We start from the raw sequence: 19,282 nt of genomic DNA, 5'->3' as shown, positions 1-19,282 counted from the left end.
CAAAAAGTTTAAGTGCAACATCAGCAACTGCATTCATTCTGAACAGTGCTTATGCACACTGTCCCAGGCACAGTACCCACACAACTCAAGACAGCCAAACAAGCCTTCTCTAACACATCTGCTTTGTAATAAACTCTGTTAAGTGGCAACTCCTTTACCCTAACCTTTCAGGGAGACACAGTTTACCACCTCTACCTCACTCAACTGTGCAATTCCAATGTGTCTTCTTACCCTTGTTCACAAAGACTTCAGTCACCTCAAAGAAAGATGACAAAAAGCTGTGGTATTCTGCAGGTTTGAGTTAAGAGAAATCCTTGTGGGTAGTGGGGTACCGTCTGACACTCTCGTAGCATACTGCAAGAGGCTGAACAGAAATTCACATTTGTTAGCAGATCTGACAAAGGAAACTTCACCATGAACCACAACTCTCTGCTGTCCCTGCCTACTCTATCACCAGCCAGCAATGTGGTTTTCACTCCTCGAGCAGCACCCACTGCCAAATCAGAACCGTTGGATTTGAACTGAGAGGGCAGCACGTATGAGAAGTATCTCCCCCAGTTGCATTTTTCCACCTTTTTATCCATGAGAATTCAATTACTAATTACTTTTGCAAATAAAAATTTACATCTCAAGGCTAAGCAGCAATGCAAGAAGTTTCCTTTGACTTCTGCTTTCACATTCCCTTTCCATACTTTCCCACCTTTGCACCCAGCCTATCAAGTCCTCACTTTCTCCCAGAATAGCTTCAAGAACCACAGCTTTTACTTGCTTCCAGAAGCAGGTAACGCTGAAGCTATACATATGTTTTGACATATGCAGTCATTTTTGTTAGAATATGTGGAAACAGCCAAAGATGGTTTTGAACAGTAAGTAATAAAAGAGCCTTCTGGAAAAGGTCCGAAGTACATCAACAAAAAATATCTCTAGCCAGAAATATCAGAAAAGAGATCTCTACAATTTACTGGACATGAAAGGATGCTAAATATACTCACCAGTGCTACTATGACACAGCAGCTTGAACAAAACATGTAGAAAGGCATGTAAGATGTTGCCCTTGATCTTCCATTCTCAGAAGCATAAACATAATCGTGGCACAATTTAACTAAAAAATCCTAAGCAATCATCCACAGAAACAAAGATAGCCTTTTTAGTTATCTTAGTCATCTTTGCTGAAAAGTACGAATTTCTCAGTTGTTTATTTCTGGTTTGTTTTTCTAAGACGACACCTCATTTAAAAGCTTCTCACTGTATCAAGAAAACCCATCTGAGTTTTTAAATCCTTTTGCTCTATATGTAACAAAACCTACCATAAAACTTCAGTTATGAAGAGGCTTTCTATTAAAAGCCAAGGGGGGCAGGGGGGAATCTTACACAGCAAATTGAGACTGCAGTTCATTACAAGTAAGAGAAGCTGCATATTTATGCCTCTTCATAATAAATAGGTAACACTGAGGTGCTCACGTCACTCAAACAATACTGTCAGTATTAGCATGTGAACCAGAAATATCTTATATGAAAAACAGGTATTTTAAAAAGATAGAAACTTCATGGGGAAATTCTCAGAAAAGAAAATATACAGTAATTACTGCCAACATAGATCTGGCATATACACCTACCACTCTAAAAGATACCACAGTCTGCAACATTCCTGTGTCAGTTAAATCTTCTATCTCTTCTGTAGCATTAAAAGTACTAGAGGCTTTCAAATTCTTATCCAATACAGGCCAGCCTCGAGCTTCATCTGAAGTACATTGACAGTGGGTGTTGTTAGAACAACGTGTCTACCTGATGAAAACAAAGTTTGTAAGGTGTGATGCTTTTTCTAGGAAGTACTGACACCTCTAGTATAACTGCAAAGGTCTAGTTCCCAGTAACAGGACAATTAGCAAGCAGCTTTCTCCTCCTTATTAAAAACCTACAAAATAAAAAAAACCAAAAAAATCCCACCACTTGATTAGATAGGGAAGGTGGTTCTGAAGAATTTTAAGTTTTACAGACAAGGATACAGACAAAAATGCAGATTAAGCCTTTAACCACTTACCTCGGAAGAGAAGATGACTTCAAGAGAAGCATTCCATAAAGCATGAATATGAACAGCACATAAGAACAAGTTATGAAATACCTCCCCAAAGCCACAAAATGCAGTCAGTAAAGATTCATCTTTACTGAGGCTAGAGCCCTAACTTTAGTGCTTATTTTTGCATTTGGCAAGCCAAAGATAGCCTAACCTTAGAAAGATGTATCTAAATTAAATCAATTGGAAACATGCAAACAGGTAAAGAACACAACATCTTTAGTGAAGCATGGCTGTTGGGCTTTTCGATTACTATTATTTCATTGTAATAAAAAATTATTTATGTATTAATCACATTCAACATTCATTAAATTGATTTTTATTTATTTTTTTAAAAAAAAAAAAAGCTAACAGCAGCAGTCAGTTAAGGAAACTGCTAAAAAACCAATGTTGATAAACATAACCTTACCAGAACAAGCAGAAAAAAAAAATTGTCTGCATCTTCCATCAGCTCATCTTACTTACTAGTAACAGGGAAGCCTTTCTTGTCCTGCCTTCTAATGGCACAAAAAATGATGCAGTAACATATCAGTTTTAAAATGCTAAAGGAATAAGGTAATCAATTACAGTTTTACTAACTAATTGTATGATCTCTTCTATAACAGTTTATTCAAAAAAAAGACATACATCAAAGATTTTCACACTGCATATTCAAATTAGTGTCATTCAAATAAGAACAGTCATATGCAATTTAATTGAACACTAGTTTCTGTATGAGGCAACCCAATTTAATCTTGGTTAAAAACCTACCTTTTAATAAAATATTCACAGTGTCTGGTTAATGAGAAACTGAAAATGGCCTAACTTCACCCAATTAGCAACTGCAAAACACAAATTTAGCCAGAGACTAATTCTAAAGGGTACTGGATTCACAAAGATTTCAGAGTCCTCTCAAACTCTCAACAATGTCTTCCATCTTCCTGAACTCTCCTTCAGGTTGAAATGATATAAAAGCATTTTGGTAGTTTTTGAGGGCATATGAAACCACCTAAATGGTAAAATGAGAAAGCTGAATGGTAAAGACTCCTATGCAGCACAATGATCTCTAGATTATGATATTGTCTATCTCTGCAAACACCTGGATTATCAAGTTAACGTCACAAACTGATTTGACAGAAACATTTTTAATATATTTAATAACCAGACTGAAGATCCTATGTTTCATCAGGAGTTCAAGAATGCAACAGATATCAGACCACTGCATACAATAATTTACTCAATAAGGCACATGCATGCAATATGCTCTACCAAACCTACAGTATCAAAAAACAACTGTGCAGTGAACATCAGCAGGACAGTCCTGCTGGATTTGACCCTCTGCTTTCCAAACAGTGGTGTACAGCAATAAAATAACCTATAGGAAAAATGAACTGACATTGTACACAAACACAGAATTTTGCTTTTCCTTGCCTTCCTCCAGTTAAAACCTACACTGCTTCCCCAGATATTACGTAGCCATAGCTAACATATAAAAGACCTTTCAGAAAACTGCACTATCAGGTATGACCCCAAGGACATGGAAAAATAAGAAAAATCTTGCGTGAAGCACAACTGCTCTTTCAGCATGAACATAACTGCTCCCTAACATTTAACAAGAATTCAATAAGCCTTTGCAATAAAAGCTATGTACAGAACCTAAAACCTTGGGTCTGACTAAATGCTGCATACCTGCACCTTCCTGAAACACTCAAACAGGTTATCAACTGTGACTTCAAAATGGGACCTAGCTTATTTCATTCAACTCAGTATCCTCCTCCTGACAGAAGACAAAAGCAGATGCCCAAGAAAAAGCACATGGAAGTGCTTTGAACAGGGGTGGACCAGATGACTTGGAGATTTCATCTAACCTGAACTGTTATTATAAATAACAGTTTATAAAGTGTTATAAACTAAAAATAGCATGATACTGTAAAAAAGGCATGGGAGCAAGCAGTGAACTTCCTTGAAATACCATTTAATGTCCCAAAGTTTATGGTGCTACTTGATAGAGATCTTTATTTTGACCTTTTAATGACATGTGCTTCTGAGAAGTTGCAAATAGTAAACAAGAAAGCAAGCATCATCTACAGTCAGGCCCTGATGCTATTAAACTCAAAATTTCTCAAAAACCAAAGGCACTGACCTCAGCTACTCACAAACCCTGAACAAGAAACTGCTTAACATTTATTAGCAGGAAGGCTACTCTGAAGCCTTTTCAAAGAGCTCTACAGATGCACAATCAAGAAATTGCAGGAAGGCGTGCAACTGGAGACCTCTTCACTCATCCTTACCTGCTTTCCACAAATTAATACCATGACATAATTTGAGCTATTGTCATTATGCCGATCCTCCAAACTTCCTGTATTTTCTACTTATCCTGCTGTCTGTATCCTTGCCTGGTCTCAGTCAACCACACAACACAATTTAATAGGCATTAGAAAATACAATTACAGCATTCTACACTGTGCCCCAAAAGAAAATCAGTTTTTTAGCAAAAAGACAGATAGGAAACTTCAGAAGAGTTCCAAAACTGAGGGACAAGAAGATTATATATATATACACACACTCCCTAGAAGGTTGTCTGTTGATCACATAGTACCGTTGACATTTTGAACTTGTAGGTCTCAACTTCTTTCCAATTAGAAAGCTGTACCAAAATGTTTTGCAATTGGTTGTGGAATAAATGCTTTTGTTGTTACTTAAAGCAGCAGCTATTTTTTGAGTAGAACCTCACACAGTCCAAGTATCTGCAATGTTCATAAAATACTTCCTCTGAGTCAGTTTTATTTTATTCCGTTATCTGAATGCTTGCCATTTGACATAAAATCAACCAAACTAGATAAATTCACAGTCAAATAAAAATTTGGACATTGCCCTCAGTTCAAACCATAGTTTAACAGCGCATAAAAATCACATCCTGTTATTTGTTGTATAGACTGAAATAGCTGTGAAAATTCAAGCCAAATTGTTTCAATTCAAGGAATACTTAACACTAAAATCTGACTTAATCATCCAAGTCTCAACTCATTTCTTTTCATTCAGTCACTAAAAATGTTTGATAATTACAGCAGCTAAAAGGACTGAAATGTCACGTGCTTAAAAAGAGCAAGAACTGCATTTCAGAAATAGTGTTTATTTCCTCGTAAGAAATGTACATGGATTTAGTCTTCCAACCACTAGACTGTGTTAGTCTGTTAAGTGAATTAAAAAGTAATATGCATTATTGGATTAAGCTCTACCTCTTTTGTAGCAGAAGCAGGTATTGATTCTGCAAAATCACTGGTAGAAGACATTTCCCTGCAGTAGTAATTGGTTTTGATTTTTAGCTTCAGTTATTCAGGAAGCAGGAGACAAAATTTACCTTTGAAATAATAATTCAAATAATTTTATGTACTGAAAGCACCCTAGACCATAAAAGAATAAAAATGGAGACATTCCAGCACAATTTTACAGAATAAGTGAACGTAAAATGCTATTTTTATTGACACAGTCAGTATTCTCCCTACAGGAGGGGATTTGGTGTAGCAGGCAAGATTGCACTCTTCAAGGTCTGACTTCACTAAGGTTTCACTAAAGTCAATCAACGGGCTACAAATAGTAGTGCTGTAGGACACAAGAAAAGTAGTAGGGCCACAAATACTCGGCGTGTGGGACAAGAGGCTTCACTTGTCCTGCTCAGGCTAACCCCTCACACAACCCCTAACGTTCCCTCACACAAGCTTCAGAGTACATGGAAACAAGGGAGTTAAGATTTTGTTTAACACTATTTCTTTCTGCATCAAAACCACTCATACTAACCAAATTGCCTTTGGCATTTTCAGAGCAAGGAGTGGCCGTACACTAAATGTCTGCAAAGAGATGATCTAATTTCTTTCCACAACTTCAGTTCTGTTGCTGGGAGCACAGAAGAATGGTTAGCACAAACCTGTGCAACCATCTCAAAGGGTTCTACGTTCCCTGAGTCTTTTGCCAGAAGTCTGGAGATACAAGATTAGAATTCCGGTGACCAAACCATAAAAAGTTCAGAAGGGAAATCCCCCTAAAAATAATTACAAGTGAAACTGGAAGACTATTTTATCTTGCTAACCTCTCCACAGGTCACTAAGCAAAACACCATCACATGTTACCCAAGACAACTGATGTCAGAGTCAAGCTTGTCTTTAGGTCTTTTAAAGAGCTCCTTCTGTTGTTTACCTGTGCCATCCTATGTGAAGACAAGGGTATTTTTACTTCAGGGTATTACTTTAATTGCTCAAAGGCCTCTGACAGAGTGTGCCACTTGTCACTTAAAGTATTTTCTGGGGTGAAAAACAGAAAACAAACAAACCCCCCTTCACCAATGGCAGATGTAAATAGCTAATAAGGAAAACAGTGAAGCAAAAATAACTGGAAACTGACAATAAACTTTCTCATAGCTTAAACCAAGGAAGAACAGATCGTAAAAGAGAATTGCTGACTTTCACGATAAAACATAAGAAGTTTAGTCTCAGAAAACCTAGAGCTCCCTTTTAACTCTGCAGCGTGGGACAGAACAGTATCTCCTCATTAGAAAATCCATGTATATGTGAAGGCAAATTAATGGATCACAGTTTAATATAGATACAAAGTAAATGTTTTGCAGATTTACATGATAAGAGTTTGCAGAGATATTTACAAATGAAAGATCCAACTAGCTCTTTACCAGAATACTGTATCACAGGTGAGCCCATTCAGATCTTTCATGAGACAACTTCAGAATATTCCCGAGAACACCTCATTTGTAACAAAAGAAACAGATTATTCCAAAAGAACACAAATCCACTTACGTTAGGTGCAATAGTTTAAAATGCTTTGATTTTGTGAACTGTTGGTCTGACTGGCAACAACCAGAGCCTCGATAACTGGCATTTCCGTCACGGTAGAACAACATAACATTTTGTTATCTCACTGGCAAGTAATATTTAAGGTAAAAAAAAAATACAGGTCTACGAGAATAAATCAAAGACGGCAAGTTCCAAAACACTGGTACAAACTGAAGGTCAATGTCCCTTGCTTCTAAAACATGTGGTCCCTTACCATGCTTTTGAAAACAAAGTATAGCATTTCTATCTTGAAAGACAGACGACATGGGCAATGTGAATCAAGGCAGTAATAATAATCAATGCATGTGTGCAATGAATCCCCTTTGTTGCACCATGCCATTTATCAGGTGCCACCCACTGCTTATGTGACAATTGTATTTTTCAGCAGTGGTTTGTTTCACAGTTGTTCATTTTAACACAATGCTCAGAAGCCTGTACTGCAAAGTGCTTCACAGACATCCCACAACTGCTTTCAGACCACTGAATCACAATTTTTTCACCGACTTAGCAACAGAAAATGAAACAAGATTAAGAATTAGCTCATAAATTCAAAATTTAACAATGACTTCAAACCGCAAAACTGCTATTTCAAAAAGCATTGCTGTTTGCAGTTAGAGATGTCACTGAGAATGCTTCAGATTCTTTCTAAATAAGCAAGCTGTCACCTTATGTGAAAAGCAGCACCACTTCACACATCCCAAACAGTAAAATACCAGAGCCAGATGCTGTTAAAACTGATACTTGCTGTCCTTATCCATCACACATTTGTGTCCTTCTGATGCACTGCTGCTCATTCTGCAGAAGGCCAAGAGTTTAATTCCCTTAAATCACAGCCCATTTCTGCCCTTCTGGAGAATCACCTACCTCCTGAAAAACATTTGTTTAGCCTTCACAGCAGAAGTTTCATGGACAGAAGTATCAGTGATGCACTTTGCATTAGCTTTGACACACCTGTAGTTTCGGTTATAAGATGTCAGTGTAATTTCTGGCTTAAAGCCTCAATGACAGAAGTCAAAACTTCAGTGATACACAGACAGAACTGGTTGTGAAATTAGGAGGTCAGAACCCTCAAAAAAAACTTTCACACCAAGCTTAGAGGGAAGGAACTACACTGAATGGCATCATTAGACACTTAATAAAGCTGATATCAACACTGACAGAAACTTAGCACTGTTCCAAGGTAGGTTGTAAGATTTGTTACATTTGTGCTTTCGGCATGTGTAACAAAACTACTCACACCGAAAAATTGGGATGAAAGAAGGCCGACAAAACTCAAACAGAGAAACTCATTTGATGAAATAACTTCAGCAGCCTCACTCCAACTACTGGTAAGTCTAAATATTCTATGCCTGAAGTATTATATTATGGTAAATTACTGTAAAAAAAAATCCCAGACTGCCACACCAGAACAGAAGTGAGAAAATAATCTTAGAAGATGTTCATTCTCTTTAGTAAAAGAAATTCTAGACAAGAGTACGGTATAAAGTCTAGTTTGTCAGTAAATGTGCCCAACATAAAAACATCCAAAAACCCCAACAGAAAAACAGCCAAAACCCAAAATGAGAGTTATATGCAATAGCCACACTACATAAAAACACTGGGAAAAGGAACAAAATGTAACAGCTTCAAATAGATTCACAGTGAAGATCTGAACTGACTACTGCAAAATCAGCCAGAGGGAAAAACACGCATAGTGAATCAGAAGAATCAGGTTTAATGGGTCACAGTGGCTTTACTACAATTGGATATTTAGACCACAAATACTCCATCCAAGAATATCACTTTGGTTACAACATTAACCTATTCATTCATGAAACTGTTCACATTTCTTGATACAGCAGGCAAGCCTAACATTTTCAGCCAACAGGAAGAAAGCAGCTGTTTTCAACTCATACAGCATATTTATCTACACAAAAACCTGACTTCTACTTTGAATCTCGCTCCGTGCTCATAGCAAAGATGGCCCAAAACCAGTCCTACAGTAAACTGGCACCCGATTATCCAGGGCTAAGGAACTGGAAACTGTAGCAGTGTACTTGTAACAGGTCATTACTTACAAGATGTGCAACATTCAGCTCACACCTTAACAATGCACCATGACAGCTCAGGACAATCTGTTGACTTTTGAGGGTATAAACAAAGTGAGTGCTGCCATCTGATAACTGATTTAAGAAGTATCCATCACTTAAACACATCTTACAGAAGGTACCTAAGTTCATGTATTAAACATCATTGCATGTGAACATCTACAAAAGCGTAACTAGAATATCATGCCATGACTAATTATTCTTACTCTAATATAAAAAATGAGATTCATTCATTTCAGTTAAACTGCAATCTACAAACACATGACCAACAGGGCAAGGACCAGGTTCTCATACTGACCTCACCACAATGAACAAGCATACCGTAATGTATGAAATACCAACAGAGTAACTGTGCGTTTGTGTATATGTGTGTGCATATTCAGATGTGTAAAATCAGCAAGGACATTTTGATTCAGAAATAAAATGAAAAACTGGTAAGATAGGATAAGAAAAACCACCCAGAGCAAAAATATTTACATAGTGAGAAACACAGCAAAAGTTACAACTAGCCTGAAGATAAGTAATACCATGACAGGATTAATTATGTAGGAAAGTACTGAAAAACTCCACAAAGCTTAAAAAAACAAACAAAACAAAACACCAGAAAGAACACCATATCTCATTAGATTGTTTCCATTATATTCCCTAAATTTATCTATTAGAGACACCATTTTAAATACAGATAGAAGTAAAAATTAATACAGTTTTTTATGAGACTGATGAGGAAATTATATATGAAATAAAAAAAAAAAACACCACAACACATTTCCAACAATCAACACTTGTTTAAAGAAATAAAAGCCAATTAGGCTACAGGCAGATTCTTGCCAAATTATGGGTTCACATCCACACACTTCAGGAGAAGTTTCTTCCCTCAAAAACCTTTGTCAGGAAACAAAAGAATTTTAATAAAGAAATTAGGCTCTGACCAAAATGCTGCCACACAAAAAAAGTTCAGTTTAAATACAACCACTAAAGCTTTACAAAACCTTTCCCTAATTCTTCAAAACAATATTTTAATATAATAAGACTTAGTAATCAAGGTTAGTTGTCAGAATTCAAGATTTGTATGACAGCAAGCATCTAGGAAGAGATAACATGAAAACCAACTTCAGTATGGTATCTACTCAAGAAGCTCTGCATTTAATAAAGAAAATAAAAAACCAAAGGCTCTTTAGAAGTTGTCCAGTAAGCACTACAATTCCAATAAATGCTGTAGGGGGGGTGGGGTGGGTGGAAGGGTGGAATAAAAATAATTGAGAATTAAAGAGCAATCATTTTAAATACCAGCTTCAGTTCTGGCCACCACTGGAGTCTTTAAGCATCATTCAGTACAAGTCTGAGCTACTGCACAGCAAGGGTAATGTTTAAAACCACCTTAACAAAAATTAAGATTAAAAAATTTGTTTCTTCATATTGGGTGATTAAAAATCACTAGACTTATGAGCAACTTCTGAAAGTATTTGAAGAGCAATGGTTTCTAGATAAGCTCAAATAGGTACATAAACTGACTTTCCCAGACACTTCAGTTTCTGCAATAATACACTGTAAAAAAGGTTCTCTTCCTCCTTCAGGTTTCAGACCTCCTGCAGGTTTCTTTCCCCAGCACTAGAAAAAGGCACAGGAAAGTACCACAAAGGAGACAAGAAGAGCAAGCAGGCTGCAAAGTATTTCACTGCATTACAAAAGAAAGGGGGGCGGGGAACAACACTCATACAACCAACAAAGAAGTAAGAGAGAAGACCTTTTAATTGAAACTAAGTAGTCACATGAATCTATGCTTCAAGCTCTGACCTGAAAGTAACTCAGTAGAAAATGATGCATTGCTGGCTAGTAAACTCACTGTCAGATCACTGAACTTTCACATCTTGAAGAGATACTCACTTCTTTTCCACAGAAAGATCTTCAGAGTTCATCTAGACTGCCTTCTCAAAAAACCTTTATCAACTTTTTTGTACAAAAAGGAGTGATACGCTATTGGTGAGGCATTACTCCATCAACAGACTACTCCAGAGGAATGCATCATCTCTAGGAATACCCTGGCTCCATTCAGAGTTCCACCAGTTTTCTATTTCTTTCATTTTTATCTCTGCCAATTCTCCTAAATTCAACATATTTTGCTTTGGCATCCTCATCAGGTACATGCAAGTATTAAGCTATCAATTTTAACACTCTGTAGACATCACCGCTGGAACATGTATCCGCAGAACCAGTACAGGAAAGGCAGTAATTTATTTATTTTTTTTAACATTGCAAAATTCTTCATAGTACCTTTCTTATTTCCGTCCTTCACTGAAACCTGATAATCCTGTCAACAGAACATCTGCAAGTTAAAATCTTTATTTTATTTTTTCAGGTCTAGTTTCCTAAGGGAGTAATCTGCCACCCAACAGCTGATCCCAGACTGCTACTGTTCTTTATGGAAAGAGCACCCTGGGAACTGGAAGAGCGCTGCCTAGCCTGGCCCTAGCTCCCTGGCACCACAGTGCCAGCCCGGCAGGCAGCCTGGAAATGGACTGCAGCCAAGGTCGTCGCACAAAACACATGACAGTTTTCAGACCATGACAGAATTGGAAAAACTGAGGTATTTTGAACAAGTGAAGTTACCAGGGAAAAGGAGCAGGGCTCACTCAAGAAATAAAATAGGCTTTGCTAGTTCTTTTCCATAATACGCTTGCCTTTTTTTTTTTTTTTTTTCCCCTAAAATATGCCAGCATACAGCCTTGACTGTATACACAAGAAAAAGCTCCAGAACTGATAATGCAACAATATAGCACAGGGAAGCTAAGAACTGACTGGAAAGGTCAAAACTCACTTTTTTTTTCCCTCCAGTAGTTTTTTTACTTCACTGATCCTAAGAAGCCAAGTATGAAGGTCACACCAAAGGCCAAACACATACCCAGATACTGCGGTAGCAGGGACACTACAGAAACCTCAATTAAGAGAATTTCAAATCACAGCAGGTCAACAAGAACTGAGAACACCCCTAAAGAGTTCCTACTAAATTGTACTGCCCATCCACAGGTTATTTTTCACTTAATTATTCTTCCTATCCTGCCACGTGCTTAAGAATTTTGTTCCTGGGTTTAAAATTAGGGGGGAGGATATCAGACTAGCAAAGAACAAGTAGCTGTGAGCATCTGAGGCTCTTGGTACCACTGGTTGGCTTGATAAACAAACTGCCCCAGAAAGTGAAATGTGTCATTCCAATCAGAACACGATCTGCCGCCAGAAGATACCAGTATTAAAACAGTCCACGTTCTCTTCAGTGAATAATAAAAGCATTTTAAAATCAGAGTGTGCTTTTTCTTTAACATAACTTCAAGTCTTGCAAAATACAGCCCTTTCCATCCAAACCAAAAAGCCATGTTTAAACCAAAACATTTGAGTGTGCATATAATTACAAATGAAACACTATGACAATACTGCATGACATTTTCCTTTAAATTGTACTCTAAAGGTGAACTACAAGGCTAAAGCATCAATTAGAAAACAAACAGACAATTTACTACAGGAGAAGTTTCAAAACAGCTTCTGCAGTCAAAGCTACCAAACAGTTGCTCAAGAAATAGGAACTATGTAGCAAGGTCCCCTGGAAAGTCACTTGACTGTAAGTGTTCGGCACTTTGCAAATCAGACTATTTTAAAAAAAAAAAGTAAATAATATTTAAGAGTCCAAACCCTACTAAGGCTCATGAAACTCAAACACCTTAAAGTATACAGCTCTAGGAAAAGCCATCCCAAAATAATTAAGTACATAAAGCCTATAGGAGAAAAGAATTTAAAACTTACGACTTTGCATCTACTTGAGTGTTGGTTCAAACCACATTTTACCAGCACAATTTCAATACAAGAACAAAAGAGGGATTTCCTGATTCAGTATTTAGAAAAAAAGACACACTGAAAAGCAACTGTGTTTGTTCCATACCTCATTACACTAAAACAAAAAACACACACCCACTACTTAAGCAAGTGTAATTATATTAATAAACAGACATAACTACAATTTCACAATTAAGATTTTCTTTAACTGAGTTACTAACCATGGTAGTATTAATTCTGAAAGTTTTCTTTTCTTAAGCATCTGACTTAAGCAGGTATTTCCTCAACTACACAGCAGAGAAATACAGAGAATACTCTGGATTTCAAAACAGACCAAATATTTATGTCGGGTTCTCACATGTTTCAACAACTATCTTGTACTTGAAAAGATTACACAAGATTATGAAGGAAGCAGCCTACAGAGGAAAACTTGACATTTTTTCCCACTGTTAAGCTTTAATGTTTCAGATGTAGTATTACTTGCTTTAAACTACTATTTAAATGTCATCTTTTGAAAGCATCAAGAATGAAGCTCAGTTTAATGCATATTTCTGCCTACTTCACGTCTTACCCTCAGAGGAGGCACTTAGTTTTTATTCTACAAAACAAGCCATTTCAAAAGCAGCATGACAAACTACTCATTAGCCTTTTAGAATATGATTAGTATGAAATTCATTGTCCCATGAAAATTTTAAAGACAAATCAATGTCCAATGACAACTGATCAATAAGGAAAACAAAAGGCTATCTCAGTCTTCAGTTTTTTAAGAAAAGTTTATAAATGCTACCAGAAGAAACAATACAACTTAAAACAGAAATACAGTTAATTAAATAGAAACACTGAAATGCTTATTACAGCTAAATATTATAGACTAACCCCAGTTTCTATTAAAGTTAACTTTTTAATGAGTCTTAAACATTAAATATAAAAAGGATATTTTTAACATAATCTTTTTATATTTATGTATGTGTAGTTCATAAACACTTCACCCTTTAGTTACATGTAATGTAAACACCAGAACACCTGGAAATGAGCAACTATATTTACAGAAAAGACTTCGCTAGCCTTCTAAGTCTCAAATAATCTTATTAAATCCTAACTCAAAGAGCAAATTATAGAACAGAGCACTGCCCAAATGGCTGAAATGGAGCCACTTCTGAAGTAGGGGTTGGAGGGAAAGAATTAGATGCATTTTTAATTTAGAAAACTACTGTCAATTCCCCCAGTAAACTTACAGTTAATGGCACAAATGTGCATGCAAGTAAGTTTTACTGCTCAAGTACCAAAATATTAAAAGTAATACTAGTAACAAAATGTTCTGATCAACATCTCATTTTCAATCTGATTTTGGGCCAACTTCTCTTCTCGATGGTCACAATTTCTGCAGTTCTTCTAAGTGCAATTACACCAAGGTAATTTTACATGCTTTCTCCACTTTCTAATCCATCACTACATCTACTACGTGTGCTTTAAGTGACCTGCTTTTTGCAAGAATGAAACTCAGAAATACAAATTATACTCCTTACTGGAATAATACTTCATGAAGACTATTACCTCCCTATCTCCTCCCTTTTTCCTGCAGATAGCAGAACACCAAATTTTATTTAAGGCTAAACTGTTTTGTACCAAATAACAAATTATATACTTGGATGCTAGATTAAAAAGGAACATGTAATCAAGTTCCAAAAGAAAAAAAGCCACCCTTAAATTTTAAAATTCTAACTCACTTTGTAATCAAAAGAAAATTGCAAGTGATCTACAATGATTTTTCAGCAATTCGACCTTGATTTCTAACTCCACCAATAGTACTATTGTTACATGCTACAAGTTCATGACCGCACAACGTATCCATTGTATTGCTGACAAAACATCAAAGCGTTATCAAACTAGCCAAATTACAAAAGATAAAGGTAGGCGTCAAAGACAGCTAGCTATTATAAAACACTTAATATTTTAACCATTAGCGTGTCAAAACTGGGTCACATATCTACTATACAAATATCCGTTACACACAAATGTACCCAACTTTAGTAACTGTCTGTTATCATACAAGTACTCAAAAGAAGGCGAAAAAAGGAAATCTGATGTCCTAGAAGGACAGATTACAATTTGGGTCATCACTGAAGCCTTAATGACCTACTCTGCATGGCATTATTCATCCATACCAACTACAATTTCCCATTCTCTGTAGTCCATAGGGAACATAGTGTTTACATTTGGTTTTCTCTGCAACCATACAAACGAGAAAGGTTTGTTTAAATTAAAGCTTTGATTTTGTAGCACAGTTTTGTGGCCACAGAAGTGCAGGATATACAGGATCCTGCTGCCTGGTTATGTGCAAGGAAAGATTCCAACTTTACTTTTGGATCCCAGTTTGCCATGTTGCACTTAACTGTAAAAGCAGTTCAATTCTTTTATTCAAATGAAAATCCAAGTTCAAATTACTTGTATTACATATTTGCAAGTCACATTTTTACTAGATCCACTCCAAACCTTTTTCTTACACTGTATGAACTATACAGTTCTCATTCTTTATTCTCTTCATCTACTTGCATATCAGACAATATGTTCTTTTTAAACACTCTAGATTTACCAGTCTAAAGGGAGAAGTTCCATGTTTTCTCATGAGATCATCATCATCATCAACTTCAAGAATTACATCAATATACTTCTAATGATCACCATTCAAAACAAACAAAGAAACTTACCTACTACCATGAGTGTGAATTCAAATCCTCTCTTCACAGACTTTCGGTAAACTTGATTTGGAAGATTTGCAAACCCCACATATCCTTCAAGGTTCTTCTGTTGCTAAAGGAAAGAGATATTTAGAAAAAAAAAGTTAAAAGCCTGTCACTTCTTAGCTTCTATTTTTTTTTAGTTATTCAAATGTTCACTTCATTTTCACATTTGTAGAAAGGTGCTATATGCCCAACCTCTCAACAACCTAAGCTGTCTACATCAAAGACAGTGCAACGAACTGAAGCAATAACTAAGATTATTATTTTTTTATTACCTGGCACAGAAAATTAGCCACATTAACAGTATTTTGAGCAGCTACAAGTACCACACTGTGACTGTGCAAGCCCAAGAGTGTACAAGCACAAAGGGATTAAAATATAATCAACTTTGTTCTGATTCCAATTTGAAACAATGCAGGCAAGCAGTAAAAGTGTAGCTTTCCTATACTCCTGAGAGGAGTGGTGGTACTGCCCCAATGACAGGGACTAACTTGATCCCCTCTACTTCTGGGTCACACATTGGAGGCCTTCACTGTTAAATCTATATCTACACTAATGCAGCATGCTTTCCAACAAACTGTCCATAAAGGCCAAACTTCAGTTGCCTTGTACTGAGGAAGTTATTAAAAATATTGCCTACTATGAAAAGGGAGGAGAATTCTGGATGTTAGATGTTCCTCTCACCACATCAATGAAAGTGTTGAAGGTGCCTAAAATGCCTATTCCTTACTATACTAGATCCAGTGATCCTCCACAGATCAGCCATGCTACTTTTAAACCACTCTTCCAGTAGAATCCAAGAAATGTGTTTGATATCACACCAGGCCTGAGGATTGTCTTATGACACAAGATAGTTAATTTCTTTTAGAGAATCAGAAAATACTGTTGGAGACAACCATCTATTTAAAGCTACACAGGGTATTGTTTTTCATGGAGCAATGATTTCAGCCTTTAGGCTTTATGTCCATCCATGGTTGAGAGGATATGTTTTGATACTACCTCAATTTCAGAGCTTAAGAGCATTACGTACATCCAGAGAGCTGAAGTGCTGCCTACAGGTTTAAATTCCCCTCCCTAAGACTATCTTCAAAAGGATAGAAGAATTCTAAAAAATAATTTAACAAAATAAAAAAATTTAAAAAAAAAACCACCCTCACCCTCGTCTACTAGAGGCACTACTGCCTCAGAACTTCTCTGTATGGAATAAAGTATGGTTAATTTCAGTTCGGTATGCAGCGGACTCATGCTTATTTGGATCATTTTTCTAAAATTGACAGAATAAACTTATATACAGTAACAGCTCCTAGAATTTATTTTTTTTTTATTAAAGCAAACATTCATTGTAAGGATATAAAAAACACTACCATTTTTAAAGCATTAAATGCAAGAAGAACTAGCTTCTTTGCAATCCAACAGCACTACACAATTAATGGACTGTTTTAAGTCACAACTGATTTCTTCATTTGGCAAACAAGCAATGCTACACCACTACAAAGACATATTATACCAGTACCATCATCAAATGTAAGTTTGAAAAGTCCAGACTTAACAGGACTACATTGCAAATGACAGATCTAATACTACTGGAAATTAGCATCAGCTCTCATTTAGTGATAACACACTGCATTAATTCTCCTTCCAAGCTTTCATACAGAATGAAAAAGGTACATGTAACGATAGCCTGCTAAAGATAGGTGCTATAGTTTCAAGTTCAAATACACAAAATGCAACAAATGTTACTACTTCTCTAAATGTAGGAATGTTTGCCTTGTGTCATCAAGAAACTTTTTTTTTTAAGATGCCTTTTTTTTTTTTTTCAATTAAGCCTTGGTGCCACAATAGTTTCATCTGAAAGGTTTCATGAAATTTAAAAAAAAAAAAAAAAATCAGTTACTACAGCTACAATCTATTACAGTCTAAAACGCTGAGCAAGAGCCAATGCTTCAGAGATACTGTATGACATGCAAGTGAGTGCTCTTTAAGATATTAAAAAGCTCCTTAACAGTGCAGGTCCTTAATAACTATGAAGGATATGCAATTGTTATTCATCCTACCAGATGTAAAATATTTAATCATAGTCAGCCACTCCTTATAGTTCTACTTTGCATCTACATGCATCTTTTAAAGCCTACATACCTTTTAATGTATGTCATGCTTACCAGAAACAGTTCACCCCCTCATTAAATCTAGGTAACACTTCTCTTGCTTAAAAAAATGGTTTACATTTAATTCTTGTTTTAAATTATTTTTATTTCCTTTCCCCTTCATTTTAAGCTCCACATTTAGAATAGTTTTACTACTAAGAACTTTAAAAACACTGAGTATGAAATGCTAAACAAAAATTGATGACAATTTTGGGGTTGCTTGCTCTGTCAGTCTATAGCATTTACACCAACTTTCAGATAATTAAATACAAATGCTATGAACCAGAAAGATGTATGAAGTGTCACACTTGGTTTTAACGCTCTATTTAATGTCAGCATTTATACTCCACAGCAAAGAGCCTTTTAAAAAGCTTAAGTCAGATGCCAGATTCAGAATGCTGGTGTACCAACACCAATTAAAATTGAAGCTTTCAAAATACTGATTTTTAAGCGGCTGCATTTGTTCATAACTTGCTACCTCTAAACAGACCAAAATAAACTAGGAATTGAGTTTCATATATTCCTGCCAGAGCTTTTAAAAGAAGTTACTTTTTTTTTTTTTTTTGCTAAAGCATTGACTTCCACTATATTGATTGTTGTGCCAGGTGAGATCTCATGATTTTAATACTTACAATAGCTTCCCCTTTTATCCATTCCTGATTGTCAACCAGCTGCTATCTAAACTCAGTTTCAGTTCACCTACTAAAACCCTAATTATTCTTCTATTTCCACAATAGTAATACATCTGTATCACAGTAATACTTACAGCTACTTTGTAAACAACACGTTTCCACCATTTCCAGCATTGAAGGTATCAATAGAATACATCCAGAAGTAGTCCAGTATAATGATGAATTTGAACCATTACAGCAACAAGTCCACACAAGTGCAGCAGCAATCCAGAAAGAGAAACACGGACAGCATGAGGAGAGAAGAAAAAGGAAAAAAACCAAAAGTTACTTACATTTGACCAAGGTTACTCACAATACTTTCCACCTAGTATGCTTAGTATATAGTGTTTTATGTAACCTTAGTTTTATACATATGACAGCTTAATTTCACAATAATATACTACATGACTTCCATGCCATTTAATGATGAATACAGGTAATTATTTAATAGTTCTTTTTACCCTAGTTACTCAGTGTGCTTTTTGTTTACCATATACTATCTGAACCTGTAATAGGTTCAAGGGTATTTGTTTTCTTCAGAGATGTTCACCAGAACATATAATCTCATTTCACCACACTACTGCACAGTATTTTTATTTTAGAGTAGAAAAGGTACAAAGATCATAGCCACCATCATTGTAAATGGGTCTCAGGATTTTCTATTTCCATCTTACTTTATACATTTCAGTGAATAGCATCAATTCACTTCATTTGCAATACTGACCATTAGAGCACTGCTGCAAATTTTGGCATAACTGAACAGTTGAACAGTCAGAAAATAAAGAATAAATTAGGGGGCACAAGTTAATGTGATGTCATCCACAGAGTCAGGTGATGCTGAACAGACAAGAGACCTATGCTCATTCTCCAATGTGGCACTTGAAATACTTTATAACCACAAACTCATATCACAGAGGCCCTTC

General features: G+C 36.1%; 1 protein-coding gene across 3 annotated transcripts in view; it reads right to left on the bottom strand.

The window, feature by feature from the left end:
- SEPTIN7 (septin 7) overlaps nucleotides 1-19,282 on the bottom strand; it is an 80,729-nt gene that overhangs the window by 45,767 nt on the left and 15,680 nt on the right. For 2 of the 3 annotated variants that reach the window (XM_080383340.1, XM_080383342.1), the window contains exons 1-2: nucleotides 18,455-18,473; nucleotides 15,512-15,614 (exon numbers count right to left, since the gene is read on the bottom strand). In XM_080383340.1, the coding sequence (XP_080239466.1) occupies nucleotides 15,512-15,521 (10 nt within the window). In that variant the 5' untranslated portion in view covers nucleotides 15,522-15,614; nucleotides 18,455-18,473. Of the gene's footprint in view, nucleotides 1-15,511; nucleotides 15,615-18,454; nucleotides 18,474-19,282 lie in introns of those variants that run through there. The other variant, XM_080383341.1, reaches the window with a different exon arrangement.

The sequence above is a fragment of the Falco punctatus genome (assembly GCF_963210335.1).
Source record: "Falco punctatus genome assembly, chromosome: 4".
Lineage (NCBI taxonomy): Eukaryota > Metazoa > Chordata > Aves > Falconiformes > Falconidae > Falco > Falco punctatus.
This window is presented reverse-complemented; position numbering and strand designations above follow the sequence as displayed.